Source organism: Ammodytes marinus, assembly GCF_949987685.1.
Source record: "Ammodytes marinus genome assembly, chromosome: 10".
NCBI classification, from domain to species: domain Eukaryota; kingdom Metazoa; phylum Chordata; class Actinopteri; order Uranoscopiformes; family Ammodytidae; genus Ammodytes; species Ammodytes marinus.
Genome location: NC_137214.1, coordinates 9,897,903 through 9,914,355, shown reverse-complemented (window position 1 = coordinate 9,914,355; position 16,453 = coordinate 9,897,903). Strand labels below are relative to the sequence as shown.

The 16,453-nt window shown below is 40.8% G+C and overlaps 1 protein-coding gene across 1 annotated transcript; it reads left to right on the top strand.

Annotated features, from left to right (window-relative positions):
• Positions 1–316: 316 nt before the first annotated feature.
• Positions 317–14,155, top strand: csf1ra (colony stimulating factor 1 receptor, a). Its single transcript, XM_080035971.1, has 22 exons — positions 317–406; positions 1,201–1,309; positions 2,909–3,196; positions 3,607–3,894; positions 4,347–4,483; positions 4,567–4,732; positions 4,833–5,034; positions 5,401–5,516; positions 5,664–5,775; positions 6,310–6,509; positions 6,875–6,966; positions 7,132–7,258; positions 7,519–7,620; positions 7,697–7,807; positions 7,967–8,129; positions 8,251–8,333; positions 8,467–8,570; positions 8,995–9,117; positions 9,197–9,308; positions 9,402–9,501; positions 11,949–12,060; positions 12,522–14,155. Exons 2-22 carry the CDS (start codon positions 1,258–1,260, stop codon positions 12,684–12,686), a joined length of 2,955 nt encoding a protein of 984 aa, XP_079892097.1. The 5' UTR covers positions 317–406; positions 1,201–1,257; the 3' UTR covers positions 12,687–14,155.
• The last annotated feature ends 2,298 nt before the right edge of the window (positions 14,156–16,453 follow it).

Sequence of the window (16,453 nt, the reverse complement as noted above, 5' to 3'; positions counted from 1 at the left end):
TCCTGAGGCAAATTGGTGCTGGCTCATTAATTTGTTGTGCGTGATATGCTGATCCGCCTCCACACCCCCCCCCCCCCCACCCTCCCCCCCAACACACACACACACACACACACACACACACACACACACACACACACACACACACACACACACACACACACACACACACACACACACACACACACACACACAAAGTTCACTCCGCCCTCTGCCACTGGATGTCTGAAAGATTTCATGTCTGCTGTGTGACTGTGTGAAGAGCCTATAAACAAGCAGAAGGGTAGAGGCAAACACACAAGGAACTCATAGGGAAGAAGGGACTCTTGTGTCGTCACCTCTGGATGCTGGAGACATCCAACCCTGGGGAAGTTATCGTGGCCCTATGTTAGGCTGAAGACATCTGCAGGTGAGTACACTGCAACAATACAAAATCTTACCAGGTATATTGGTCTTATTTCTAGTCAAAATATCTCATGACACATAATATAAGACACAATCACCAAACAAGCAACAGTTTAGTGAGATACAGGGACTTGTCATTTCAATACTTTTCAATTGAACATTTATTACAAGGTTGGCTTATGACACACATGCTCTCTATTAACCAAACATGCTATGTGTAGCTAACTTCAACACATATCTCTTCTTAAAATGCACTTAATATCTTGTTTCAATTAGATGATTCTCTTAAATGTAGAACAGCGCCACTAATGTATTACTTGAAATAAGTTCAATTACACTTTAAATGAAGAGAATGACATGACAAGGACAAGTTGGTGGAAGAATACAGCTTTTAAGCATAGCAGGCTTATTATGATACACAACGCCTCCTAATGCTACTTTCTTATTTCCGAAGATCATTTTTTTCCAGTGTACATTCAAAGTAACAGGGATTCTTCCATGATGCATGATTTAGTTGTATTTCGAAGTGGAGTGACTTGTTAATTTCCCCATTTTGGATTTTAAATGAAGTATTTTATTCTTTATTTGAATTCTGCAGCACTTCCTCAAAGTATTCCAATCTTGTTTCCCTATTTTATAATGTCACAGAAAAACAGCATCAGATTACATTGTTGTGCTTCACTGATTTGTCTTTACTGGCAAAGCTGAGAGAGAAAAAGAGAAGTCAAAGAGGGAGAGATGAGTGACAACAAAACCTTCAGAGCTTGTTTTTCCTCATTCCTCTGTCCACTGCCACAGATCAAAATAAGAGTGTCTCCTGGCACACGCAGGCTGTAGTTTTGGAGTTGATCCAGGATGCGGCTGTATTTCACTCTGCTGCTTGGGATGGTTGCCTCTGCTGCCTCAGGTAAGGTCCTACAAAGACTTCACTGTTCAAACTACACGTTATTTAGTCACCTTTCTTTTCACTCTGGATGGGATTTTTACACACACTTACTGTTGAGTAAAGTGTGCAATCCACAATCTGAAATAGAACAATGCAAGGGAAAAGTGCTCCAAAAATGACAAAGCATGTATACAAATTTGCTTGGTATCTTAAATGAATTTATCGATTTATATGATGTAGAGTCTGACAGTATGTAGAGGTATGTTAAAAAAAACTTGATAACATATTCTTAAAATGAAACTAACTTTTTGTTGTTGTTTTTGCATACAACCTAAAATACAGTCAAACATGATTTCTTGTGCATTAAGTTCTAAAAATGTCAATGTGCATTTCAGAGCATAAACTTTTGGTCAGTTCAAAAGGAGCTGAGATGCACTGCACTCCCCTTTACCTGACTTCTGACACGATTGTGTCTAATTGTCTGCCTCATCATGAGTTGTTTTTTGGGGTTGCTCTTGTGATACTGTCTTTATCTTTTCATTTTGACTCTGAACCCATACATAGGTATCACACGCTGGGGCATCCAATTGCAATTTCACGTATTTGCATTTGAGCACATAAGAGCGCCTGTTGTTTGGTTGGTTATGATGGTAGAAGCGGATTAGCTTTGCTTTCTGGTGGATTACAGTTTGATGTGTAACTGCAGTCATGTTGAGGTTGGATGAATGGTTCATTGGGTTGAACAGCATCTTCAGGGGGGAGGGAAAGGGGGGGGGGGGGAGCACCGACTTTCAGGAGGTCAGGTCAAGAATTAGAATGCTGATTGATTGGTTTCAAAATGCATTTTCAGTTCTCACCTCTCCTCATTATCTTGGTTGCTGTGGCGCATAGAGAAAACAAAAATGCTGATCACGGAATCTCAGTTCTGCTTCCAGCTTCAAAACACACTGTCCAAACCTCTGGAAGGAAACTTTTATAACCTTTACCTAATGTTTGCACTCAACCCTAAATGAAAGAAAGTTCATGGGGTCCAACTCAAAACAAATCTCTACTACAATAAACAATTAAGCTGAGTTTCTACAAACTTCCAAATCCTAAACAGTCATAAAAGAGAGCATTGTTCTTCGTCACTCATAGGCTAGTTCCATCAACACTCCCTGAGGGCCAGGGTCTGTTTTTAGCACTTTCTCTCTCATAGATTGCTAAAATCCTAAATTCCATGTCTAAAATCCTTGAATGTGTGACTTCTCCCCATTGGTTTTGAACATGAGGGCCTGATGCGATGTGAAGCTTTGCTTACTTACAGTTTTTATATCTTCTGTGTTGAGTATAGCGGGGCAGTAATAAAGCAGAAGTGAGAAGGATCGGGGGTGATGTTATAAGGGTCCAAATATTCAATGTGTTTTCTGAATTCATGAGATTGCTTCCGAAATGAATCAGAATCCCAATGTAGATGAGACAGGTCCGGGTTCTCATTTATCTTGAAATAACCAAAACGGAAAACAAGGTCTTGACTTATCAAGGAGAAAACACAGCGAAGAGTAAAAATACTTCAGCTACACAGTCTGTTTTGATTGGTTTGCTCAATTGCCTTGGATACATATTTTGACTCCTTCTCAGCAGAATGGAGACGTCCAGTCATCAAGTTCAACTCTGATGTGGTGGTGAGTTCAGAGGTGGTGGTGGAACCTGGGAGCCCTCTGGGTCTGAGGTGTGAGGGCGACGGTCCTGTCAACTGGCAGACCAGGCTACCCAAACACAGACGCTTTGTGTCCAAGGACAACGGGAAGGTCCGCACCATAAAGGTGGATCGTCCCTCATCGGAATTCACTGGAACATACAAGTGTTACTACACTGCTAGGCCACAGCGTGCTGAACTGACCTCAGCAGTGCATGTGTATGTGAAAGGTGAGCTTGGAGAATACCATTCTGTTTGAGTGTACACACCAGGACTAGCTTTCGAATGTTGTTAGATGTATTAGTATTAGTTTATTAGTTTATACTATTGTGGACAGTCCCCTTTAATTAACTGTACAGTAATAGGAGCAGCTTTAGCTTATATGTTTATCTTTGATATGGGTGGGTATTGAATTCCATTTTTGTATTGCTGTAACAGAAAATGAAAGCTGACCAAATTTGCTTTTCCTGAACGGGATTAGAAGATCACCTCGTGTGGTGCTTCTGGTGATGTAATTGCTATTGTCACGTTGGATTATGAATTATTTGAAAGGAGGAGGAGCGGTGTTGTGCAGAATTTTGAGGCAGAGGTTTTTGCATTTGATTCCTCGATCCTGTAATCATTTGTCTTTCTTTACTAGATCCAAACCGTTTGTTCTGGACCAGCAGCACATCTCTTCGTGTGGTGAGGAAGGAGGGTGAGGACTACCTGCTCCCCTGCCTGCTGACCAACCCAGCAGCCACAGACCTGGGCCTCCGCATGGACAACGGCACCAACGTACCACCAGGGATGAACTACACTATTTATCGGCACCGCGGTATTCTCATCCAGAGCCTCCACCCCAGCTTCAATGCTGACTACGTGTGCACAGCTAAGGTCAACGGAGTGGAGAGGACCTCCAAGGCCTTCTCCATCAACGTCATTCAGAGTGAGACTGCGTGCTGGGTTCAATTAGAAAAGCAATTGTCCAATTTAAATGTATTTTTTATTTTTATTTAACCTTTATTTAACCAGGAAAGTCCCATTGAGATTAAAAACCTCTTTTTCGAGGGAGTCCTGGCCAAGAGGCAGCAACAAGTTACATGTTCACACAATAATACAATCACAACATATAGACAAAAATTAAAATTATAAAAAGCTGTTATCAAATATGAATTTCTTTATGGGCCAAATTTTTTCTAGTTTGTAGTTTCAGTAGGTAACTAAACAGAAAAATTGCAAAAAAAGTCATTTAACTGCTGGAATAACTATGCAAATAAAATGTAGTTAAACTACTTGCAAGCTACTGCCAAATGTATTACACCACCAGTTTAAGTACGTACTGTATAGTTCACTACTCCCCAACACTGGATACTCATTGATGATTTTGTCTTCCTCCAGAGCTTCGTTTCCCTCCGTACGTCTTCTTGGACACGGAAGAATATGTGCGCATTGTTGGGGAACAGCTCAAGATCAGATGCACGACACACAACCCCAACTTCAACTACAATGTCACCTGGAATTATGCCACCAAGTCGGTCAGTAGGAGCCATTTTGAGGAGCTGGCTTGATTGTGGCAGTAAACATCATTTGAACATTTTTTTTTTGGTTTTGTTGTCAGAAACCAACAATAGAGGAGAAGGTTCGCTCCAGTGGGGAAAATCGTCTGGACATACAGAGCATACTGACCATCTCTGCTGTGGACCTTGCAGACACGGGAAACCTTTCTTGCATCGGCACCAATGAAGCGGGGGTGAACAGTTCGACCACATACCTTCTGGTTGTAGGTATGCAATCCACACAAACAATCCCTCTTGTTTCATGTCTTGAATTGGAAAAAACCTGGGACATACATTTACCAACCACTTTGATTCCCGCTATAACCAGACAAGCCCTACATCAGGCTATTGCCCCAGATGTCTCCTAAACTGGCCCACCAGGGTCTTTCTGTGGAGGTGAAGGAAGGAGAAGATCTAGAGCTCAGTGTCCTCATAGAAGCCTACCCACACATCACAGAGCACAGATGGCACACACCGACGTCTCCTAACACATCCACACAGGAACACAAGCTCATCAGATATAACAACAGGTAAGCTGGTGGCCGATAAGAGGATATGCCAAACATAATGACATATACTCCATTGTATTGCATTTAGTTGACAAAAAAAAAGTCATTACAGAAAGGGGAAGCTTCACCAGATTTGAAATGAGCTGCCGGTGCATTTTTGTATGTGAATTTGATAGGGAACAACAAGGTCACTATGTTCCTTCGGGTCATGAAGCTGCTTTAAAAAAAAGTAGGAAGAGTGTGTTCTCGTTTTATTATGTTGTCGTCCTCGGCGATGATACATAGGAACTGTCTGAATACGAACTGCAAAATGAGTCATATGTTTCTGTAGACGTTCCTCTTTTTCTTAGTTTAAGGATCCTTTGGGGGCTTATGAATTTTTTTCAGATACCATGCTACGCTGCAGCTGACAAGAATGAATGCACAAGAGCAGGGGCAGTACACCCTCTATGTCAGCAGTGACTTGGCCAACGCATCCATCACATTCCAAGTCCAAATGTATCGTAAGTGACAGTAAAAAAACAAAGAAAAAAACAATAAATGCATTCAAGTGGCATGATTAAGTTCTATCGGGCGACTGGGATATGCAAGTTTTTCCGAAATCAGATGATTGCTGTTGATTACTAGTTTCCTTCATTTTTCACTGGCAGAGAGGCCTGTTGCTGTGGTGAGATGGGAAAACATAACCACGCTAACTTGCACCTCATTTGGCTACCCTGCACCCAGAATCATCTGGTACCAGTGTTTTGGAATACGTTCTACGTAAGTATCAATGCGAAGGGAACATAAGTCAGAAGAATTACATTGGGTTTGGTGCATTACACTTTAAAGGTGGAGTCAGTGATTCTTGAGAACACTTGTTGTCAAAATCACTTTTTGTCAAAATCAGTTAATATCTCTGTGTGCACGCTGAAAAAAAAGACAGTGTTAATACAAAGCCTAGTCTCTGTAAACTGGTGTGTTGCTGGCTACGGTGGGCCAACTTTGTTTAAATACCCTTTGTTCACATACCAGCTTACAGTGCCTAGGTATGAACCCTTGGATTTTTTTCTCCAGCGGACAAACAGTACAGACGGGCAACGTATCATGAGTAAATATTCACTGATTTTGACAAAAAGGGATTTTGACAACAAGCCTTCTCCATAATCGCTGACGCCACCTTTAAATTCACACCATTTGGTCAACAGTTTCCCCTACAGTAGGCTATGCAAGCAAGAATGTAAAGTTAGAATACCAATATTCCTGTTATGTTTTGGGGCTTTTGTCTGACTTTATATATGTGTTGCAATGATACAGGTGCAATGAAAACACCTCAGGGCTGCAGATGGCGATCCCTCTCCAGGCTCCCACAGTGGAGATCCAGAGGGAAGAGTACGGGGCGGTGGAGGTGGAGAGCGTCCTCACCGTGGGGCCCTCTAGTCGCAGGATGACGGTGGAGTGTGTGGCCTTCAACCTGGCCGGCGTCAGCAGCGACACGTTTGCCATGGAGGTTTCCGGTGCGTACTATTTGGAAGGAACTCAACCGCCATTTTTTTCTTTCTTTGCAGGGTATGATCACAGGTCTCTGCACTTTACAATTAGTTACTCTACAGTCACATGGATACTGCTGCTGCAAACCAAATCTAATGGCTGGTTGGTGAAATTGTGTTGTCACGGTCAGCTGATCCCTTTGCAGTCGTTATAAAACCGCATAATTATGCTCTTTCATTTTGTGGAGTCTCGTAAGTCAAAGCACAGGAAAAGTCACACAATCCACAAAAGTGGATATAGTGATATTAAAGTTAAACAGCTTGTAGGACACATTATATGTCCACATGGGCAAGATTGTTTGCTAATACTGATATTTTCTCTTATTGTGCAGACAAATTCTTCACTTCCACTTTAACTGGAGCATCGGGCATTCTGGCCATCCTCCTTGTGCTACTGGTGGTCCTACTGTACAAATACAAGCAGGTAAGGTGGACTTAGATAGTCAATGTGTAAACATCAAAACATACAGTAGTCTCAGTTGTAAAATGCTGTTCAGATATTCAAATGTTTCTGAGGGACACGGACTATACTTCGTTGCAGTGTTCATGTTTCTCTGTCATCACAATTTGCTCCAATTTTCATCTCCAGAAGCCCAGGTACGAGATCCGCTGGAAAATCATTGAGGCCAGAGATGGAAACAACTACACCTTCATTGACCCAACGCAGCTGCCTTACAATGAGAAGTGGGAGTTCCCTAGAGACAAGCTGAAGCTAGGTTGGCACTTGGTGTTATTTTAAATTCCATTTAAATGCAATTGAATGCTTGAGTTTTGAAGACCCAATCCATCCTTTGGATGCATAGAAGGGAATCATTTGCTGAATCAGCTTAAGTAATCGAGCTGAGCTTGACTGAACTAGCACTATGCTCAATTAGAATCAGAATGACCTGAAATAGATATAACATTTGACAGTAAATGACAGGAGAGGTTTAGGGTATACTAAAATGCTCTCTTGTTGTGTTTGATGTCTGACCAGGGAAGATCCTGGGTGCAGGAGCTTTTGGAAAGGTGGTTGAGGCCACGGCCTACGGTATGGGAGAGGAAGACAAGATGCGTGTTGCTGTGAAAATGCTGAAAGGTGAGCCGATGAGAAGATCTTCCATTGTTCAGATAGTGTTATAATATGATATAAAATCCATACTGTGTTTGTTCAGTCAGTGCCCATTCAGATGAGAGAGAAGCTCTGATGTCTGAACTGAAGATCCTGAGCCACCTGGGACACCACAAGAACATTGTCAATCTACTGGGAGCCTGCACCTATGGAGGTCAGACTACTCTCCTCTATTTGCTCTGTATGCTGTTTGATGATATTTAGATTTAGTAAAACCTTGTTTCTGTTTGTGAGGTTTATCGGACATCCAGTCCATTAAAAATGTACTATAACCAAGTAATAGTAGCCATAACATGGTGTGTTTCCTCACCAGGCCCGGTGCTTGTGATCACAGAGTACTGCAGCCTCGGCGACCTCCTGAACTTCCTTCGCCACAAGGCAGAGACGTTTGTGAACTTTGTTATGAACATTCCGGAGTTTATGGAGAACTCAACTGACTATAAGAACATCTGCAGTCAGAAAGAATACATTCGAAGGTACATGTGACTATCTAATGATGCAGGGTTTGTGAAAAACAATATATCTCTATTCCTGTGTCATGTACTCCTTCTGAAATCCCTCTCTGTCGTTCTCCTCTTGTTTTTGTTCATACAACAGTGACAGTGGGATCTCTAGTAGATCTTCAGACAGTTACTTGGAGATGAGACCCAGCCAGCTTCCGAATACAGAATCACCTCAAGGTAAAAGCGTTGGCCCCTTGTCCAAGTTAAAATGAACTCACATTCTGTCATTATGCAACATCAAAAGAATTAAAAGCATCACCTTCCTGACCCTGGCTGTCACTAACATTACCTCTGTCTGATTCTTGCTAAGACCCTGTATGTGAGGAGACTGGTGACTGGCCCCTGGACATTGACGACTTGCTAAGGTTTTCCTTCCAAGTGGCTCAAGGTCTCGACTTCCTGGCAGACCAAAATGTGAGTGATTTTTACCACTGAAAAGATCACCATGTGCAAAGGGGTAATTTACAGCAGCAGCTGGCGTGTGTGTGTCCCTAAAAAGCGGGAATTACTGAGATGACACACCTAATCAACACAGGATCCTGGCGAAAATGCAATGAAATTAGCATGAAAACTATGGCTTTTAATAGATTATGATAAATGAAGGGTGTAATATCATCTAAGGGGGGTTCAGAGGGGTATTTCCCATTACATTCTTAATTTTTAAGTATAGTCATGGTTTGACAACATGTTTTGATCGTCTACATTAACAATCAGATACGCTCTTTCTACTGATCTTATTTTCTTTTATTGACCTGTGTCAAATTGTGTTTGTGTGTGTGTGTGTGTGTGTGTGTGTGTGTGTGTGTGTGTGTGTGTGTGTGTGTGTGTGTGTGTGCAGTGTATTCACAGAGATGTGGCTGCTAGAAATGTCCTCTTGACCAATCGCAGGGAGGCTAAGATTTGTGACTTTGGACTGGCACGTGACATCATGAATGACTCCAACTACGTGGTGAAGGGCAATGTAAGTCCTTCAACAGATTAGGATCATCACTGACTCTACATTAACCAAGTTAAAAAAACACAACTTTTTGTGTTTAAAGGCACGTCTGCCAGTGAAGTGGATGGCACCAGAGAGCATCTTTGAGTGTGTCTACACTGTCCAGAGTGATGTCTGGTCCTACGGCATCCTCCTGTGGGAGATATTCTCTTTAGGTCAGAGCACATGCATACATACCCTACATCTACACTAATTGATTCTTCATTATGATTTGCTTGCTGTAGTAACTGTGTATCATTCTCTATTAGGTAAAAGCCCTTACCCCAGCATGGCTGTGGACTCCAGGTTCTACAAGATGGTGAAGCGTGGGTATCAGATGTCCCAACCAGACTTCGCCCCACCTGAGATGTAAGTGACACAATGTTCAGACAATGATTGATCACCGCTGCTTCTCCTCCTTTTGGAATACTTTTTTTTTGTCGAGCCACTGTTAGTGCTTTTCTTGGTGAAACCTGATAATCAGCTGAGGTTTGCTTTTAGGATCAAGTGAGTCCATAGTAATACATGTTTGCATTACATTTATCAGACTCTGAGGAAGAGTGGTAGGGGAGAACGGGGTAATGTGAGGCACTTTTTACATCTGAATTTAATTCAGGACGTTTCCTAGCAATGTACGCTATCAGAATTTATTCAGGACGAACGGCAGTGAAAATATGATTGTTTCAAAAAAGTTGTCTTGTGTCTCACTTTACCCCAGCTTCGAGGTAAACTGAGACAGACCAAAAAAATCAAGGGGACAAACTGAACCACTTGCTTTTTCTACTCTGAAACTACTATAACAACATTTGTTGTAACAGTTAGAAACCTGATAGCTAGCTTGAAAATCAAATATTCAAAAACTAATGTCGGAAGAGTAACAGAATCATGGGGTTTGAGCAAAAAAAAATTCTAAACACTTGAAAGTAACTCTGATCAAATACAACATATAATTCATATTCAATAAGTATCATTCAAATGAAAGATATAACCAGTTAGTTTAAAAAACAGTCTTGGGGTCAGAACACAAGACCCTCAGAGCCAGCTAGTGTCTGGGGGTAAGTTAGTTTTTGATTAATATATATTACTTAGAGTCCATTGAAGTTAAAGGTCACTTTTCTGTCCCCCAGATACATACCTGCCAAACCATGCCCTTGCTGACACCCCTATAACCATTCAACCCCCACCTCTGGCCCGCATTGTCTTTTGTCCTATTCAAACTAGTCTCCTTGCTACCTCAAATATAGAGGATTCATTAAAAGAGGGTACAAACACTGTCACTTTACCCTACAGCATTTGTCTCACTTTACCCCACTGCCACAATTTGAGAAAAAAACTACATCTCTCAGCAATTCAGGCTAATCTTCAGTTTTCATTATCACATGGTTTCATATGTTGGTAGTTCATCAACATGTATGATAGAAGTTTTTCTACCTGAATCTTTTGATTTGATTTGATTTATTAGGATCCCCATTAGCAACACACCGGAGTGAGAGCTAGTCTTCCAATCAATCAATTTGCTTTGGCACAACAGTTGATTCAGTTGACAGCAGGAAAATTTACTTTTACGTGCAAACATTTTTTTTTGTGAAAAAGACATGCTTACAACATCACCATGAGGTCCTCTCCTTCATGGCCAAAGGGAAATGAGAGGGGCTTGAAGACATATATTTCACATGACCAAAAATGTGTTCCGTTGCCGATACAGGGGGTGTCTCACATAACCCGATGTCTCAGATTCCCCCGTTCTCCCCTACTCTGTAAAAATGTAAAGGTTAGGCAACAGATTCACTAGATTGTTGAGGTTGGAGGCAAACTAAAACTCCTAAGTTTTAAGGATACAGTTGAGCCAAACTAATTATCTTGTTGAGAAAAATTAACAATTGTATTTAATGTAAGTTCAAGTTTTGAGTTCTACATACTAAGACTTCCAAGAAGTAAAAGTTATAGCAACTTAATATTTTTGTTCAAAACGTTTTTCAGATAGTGTTAATCTTTGAATCAACATTTTGACCTGGTTCAGTGTGTTATCAATCTGTATGAAAGATAATGAGTTGGAACAACTGTTTTTGTCTGGAATCCTTTGTATAAAGTTTTAGTTGACTTAAAAAACTAGTGAAGACGGTTGGGTTTTCGCAACTTTTTATTTGTTACAGTCTATTAATGTTGTTTGCTTTTTGCTAACTGGTAAGACCATGTGCTAACATGCATTAGAAATGAGTAACATAAGTCTTCCACTCTATCATCTGAAATAAGTGACACGCGAGGTAACCTCATTAAGTACTTCCATTATTACTTTATTGAATCCACTTGCTTTGGATTATCTCCTTACACCAAACTCAAAACATAACTCAAAATTGAACAAGCTACCGAAATGAGAAAATAAAGAGCATGTTTTTTTCCCAGTAACTCACATCTGTGTGTGCTAATTTGAAGTGGATGTCACACCACCCGGAATAACTTCTCATGTGAACACGGATGGGACTGAATCTGAGTCAGGGCCCAATCATCTGTGTCAGGCCTCGGTTCTGCCTGTTAGCCACATGATCTGGAAGCTAGGAAGCCATGTAACTGCTATTTCACAGCAGAGAAAAGAAAACTGGAGGGGTTGGGGTCTTTATCAACAAGCCTCTATTCTCAAAATGCGTCACTGCCTCCATGAGCCTCTCCTTATTTGTCTGATTTGTCTTCATACAGTCTCTCCATTTTGTAAGCCATGCAATTGGGAGTGCACAGCATGGTATATGAAATGCCTGAAAATGTCAATTCACTTTTTTGTCTAAGGAACTTCTCTGAAATAAATCTGGTTTTGTTTTCAGCTACACGATCATGAAGATGTGCTGGAATCTGGAGCCCACGGAGCGGCCGACGTTTAGCAAGATCACTCAGATGATTCAGAGGCTACTCGGGGACAAACCGGAGCAGGAGCAGGTGAGCTAGAGTGACTTCAGTCTGGCTCTGTCAAAACCACCCACGGAACATAACAACATGTGACATCTTGGCTGGAGGAAACCCCATAAAGACAACGCATTTAGTTGCGCTGTCACACCAATTCAATCAATTGGATTATTTGTGATAAAATCTTATTTGGAAGCCATGATACTATTTCTAACATAAAAAAATGCTCACATGCACTGGTACATTAAAGTTGGAGTCAGTGATCCTAGAGAACGCTTGTTGTCAGAATCACTTTTTGTCAAAATAAGCAAATATTTCCTCATGATCCCCGACTTGTCCATACAAAATAAAAACGTATAAACACAGGGCCCACAGCAGTGGATCGTGAGGAGATTTTCATAGATTTTGACAAAAAGTGATTTTGACAACAAGCAATCTCCATAATGTATGACTCCACCTTTAATGAGACAACCGATACTGATGTCTCTCCACAGCTAATCTACCAGAATGTGGAGCAGCAGCCACAGCAGCAGGCGGTCACAGAGGGTGAAGTGTGTGACGAGCCCATGCAGTGCTGCGCCAGCCCATGTGACCAGTCCTGTGACCAGGAGGAAGAGGAGCAGCCTCTGATGAAGACCAACAACTACCAGTTCTGTTGAAAGCCCTTTACCATTCAATCAGCAAACCAATCACTCATCAACAAGCCACAATGACAAAGAACAAGGATGGGATCAGCTAGTAGTTTGATGACAGAGCTTGGACAGTAGCAGACAGTCGCCTTCACAGCTATCTTTTGCCTGTCTGTCTGCCGTGCCTACCCGCCAGACGGACGAGCAGCTGCCATAAAGCATGTGACAGTGCTTCTATGCAGACCATGACTACAAATTGCCCATTTAACGCAGACTGCAGACATGAAAGGAGGAAACATGTCAACAAACCAGCCAAGCATCTAAAGCTGTGTCTAGTCACAAACGTTACGCCCTCACAGACATGTTCATCACTCCTTCTGTTACTGCATTTGAGGAAGAATATGATTGCATTTTTGCCGAAGGATAAGGATTTGTCTTTCCTTTTGAGAGTGTTCTGAAATGCAAAATATATTGTACATTATGTTTATTACTATATTTTTGTTATTACTTCCCCATGTTAATGAATGCCTTGTTTTTTGTTGAGATCTGGGTCACATTCGTCAGCAGGTTCACTTCCTTTCCATCGTTTTATTGCATGTACAGCTTTTGTCAGGGGAAGCAACCTGACAGTCGCATGCACTGGATCCCGAACTATGTTTTGTCCACCATCTTTAAAGCAATAGAGCGTAACTTCTTCATGCAAAAGGATGGTTACATTCAAGCCAAAGGAGTTGACACAAAGAGGATTTAGCCCATCAGCTCCACAAAACTCTCTGTGTATTTCTCAGTATGGCAGCGTTTACAAACTGGTGCCCAAGAAATGTTTCAGTTGTTGATTCTTCTGCTAAGAAACTACCTGGACGTACAGCAGAAGTTATGAAATCCATGGGTGATCAGCAAAGGCTGACCTCATGTAGACGCGTTGACAGTGTTGATGTAATTACTCAGAATTCCTCGTGGGGGAAGCAGAAGTTACACACTATAGCTTTAAGTTCTCTAGCTTGTTAGGTTGTATTCCAGGCTCCGATCACCTTAATTGAACATCTAAACAGTGCGGGTATTGTTACCCTGGTTCAAACAGGCAAAATCCTCCGTGCAAAAGTCAAATAATGGCCGTGTTGTTTTCCTCTCTGTGCTTTGGTCATAGCTGTTTTCCCTGTGTCGTGCTTACAGCAGCTGTCCGTTGGTGGCAACATGTGATTGTTCCACTTCAAATGATCACCCAGTTGTCAGTGTGATTTGGGAATATGACTGAGCTACGCAGGGCAAATCTATGGATCCATCATGGATAAAATGAACATGGGTTTGTGTCTGACAATGTGAACGTTTTGTTGCTTCTCTCTCTCCGTGTTACATGTAACAGCCTACACTGCCGACCGTATGAAGAATTTTAGAACAACATATAAGCTATGTGAGCGACAGACTGATCAATTGTGTGACTACAATGTATATATCTGATTATTATGACAATGTTGAAATGTTGTAGAGTAGATAACAGCAGATCAGTATTTCACATCTATTTTGTGTATTTGTATTTGTTTTGTTTTTTGTTCCAATGAGACAAAAGCTGCCGATTAAATCAATGAAAACTGCTGTGGTGTTGTATGAAGTCCTATGTTATATCCACTTCTAGGTTATGATGTGGTGCACTGCACCAACTATTTCTAGGATACCTTTTTCTTCGCTACACCTCTCTGCATGTGGTGCTATGGTGGTGCCTTTAAGTTGCTCTCTCCTCACTTCCTATTTTAAATTGGAAAACGTCCAATCTACATTTCCTCTGGAACATTTCCCACAGTATCAGTCAACATTGCACAACTCTGAAATCTTGTAGGGAAGTGTACACCCCAGCACACTGAGACAAAATACACCCTAAATGCTTTTTGTTACATTTGTAGTTTCAGCTATAATCATATTTTTTTCTTTTCTACACTTTCAGACTTTTCTTTTTTGCTTAATGAGGTGCCAGACTTTCTGAAACACATTTCGAACGACTCAAGTCTTTGTTCTGTTGGAAGTGAGTTTTACTGAGTTCGAGTCAAAGCGTAATAAGTTATTTTGTTGCCAGACTGCGTACCCTTGCTTTTAATTGCTCTGTGTAAAATCTCACAATTTAATTTCTTCCCATACGTGTGACATGTTAAAAATATCTCTTGCGGTTTTGCTGATCTTATTAGCAACAGCACAAACACACATACTGTGCTTTGTGTTGATCTTTTCTCAATTGCATTTCCATTCAACAAGTGGAAAAAGTATCTTTTAAAAGGTCTGTGTTGCATAATTTTGAGTGTGTCTGCAGCTTGGTGTGTATCCAATTTTACCAGCACTAAGCTAATATATAAGCTTTCTTGCAGTTTAAATCAACACATCATCTCTGTATTTTAGTTATTGAGGCCGAAGTTACTCATGAACAGACTTGCAAAAAGTGTGCAAGATTTCAAAAGTTCAATACAAGTTTAATGGTAATACCAATAGAAATCCGATTCTTAAAATCAGCATATTTGTGTTTTTGCTTAAGACTGTGAGAGGTAAAATAACATGGCAGTCAATGAGACACCTGAAGGTCTTAATTACTGGTGCTTTGAGGCAGAATTTCTTCAAAAACTTCTAAATACATGTATGAACTGAAAGGGGACGTATTTTTCTATGTTGGGTTTAAAAATTGTGTTTGCGAGGTGTCAGGTTTGGAAAATGGACTAATGAATTCATAAAAAAGTGCAAAGATTGGAAGAACAATGGTGTTGCCTCAGTACCTCACACTGCTGGCATTTTGTGTGCCAAATCACAGCAGACCTGTGAGATGTTGTGAAAGTATTTCAAGCCCAGTAAATACTTCCTCACAAATGAAGATGAATAGCAGCAACATGTCGTTTTTTTAAAAACCATAAAGGCTGAACAGTCATTATGAATATGTCCAGTTTTGTAATGTTTTTGCAAGTCGAGGTGGTGGATAGCATTTGGCACAGCTGCATCCATATCTATGGCTAATTCAGCATGTGAAACATTGCTCTGCAAAGAATATTGCCTACAGCCACGTTAGAAGACAGTATTTCTATTTACATCTTTAGCTCAATTACACAATTCCTGGAAAATGGAAGCATTGCGATGAAAAAAAAATGCTCCTCCTTTTTTTTAAGTTTCTTGACAGTTTAACCATTACACCATAGTGAATTATACTTTGACCAGCAGGCAAATGAAGCCATTTTCAATAGAACTGCAGGGACAGTCTCAATGCTGCAGCTAAGCAAAGCGTTAGGGACCAGTACTAACAAAACAAAGTCATCTTTCTGAAGCACTTTAGGCAGGGAGATCTGTTCAATACATATCTTCAATTTAGTTTCAGAGGCTTACTTGTTTGGTTGACAGGAAATAAATGTACCATTCTCATGTGTCCTCAAATGGATCTCTTTTGAGAACAAAGGTCCACCAATCCATCACCATGCTTCAATTCGGTCCAACTGATTCATAATTTATCATCATGTTTCAAAAAGGCAACAGGTTGCAGGCGAGAGGTAGAAGGGTAAAAGGTAAAGCAGAATAGTTGCTGGACATAACAAGGGAAATAAATACAAAGTAGAATTGTGTGGTTAAATATACACATAGTGTTGAACAGGCTCAGTTATTAAAGTACTTTTTACATTCGTTCAGCCACAGGAGAGCATTGAAACTCATTCAGGACTCAACCTTCAAGCACACTTTCAATTTTCAACAAACAAAAACTATTCTTACATTCCTTTAGTCATTAGAAATGGTTATTTTTTACATTCAGTCTCCATCAACATTGTATTTACTCTCAT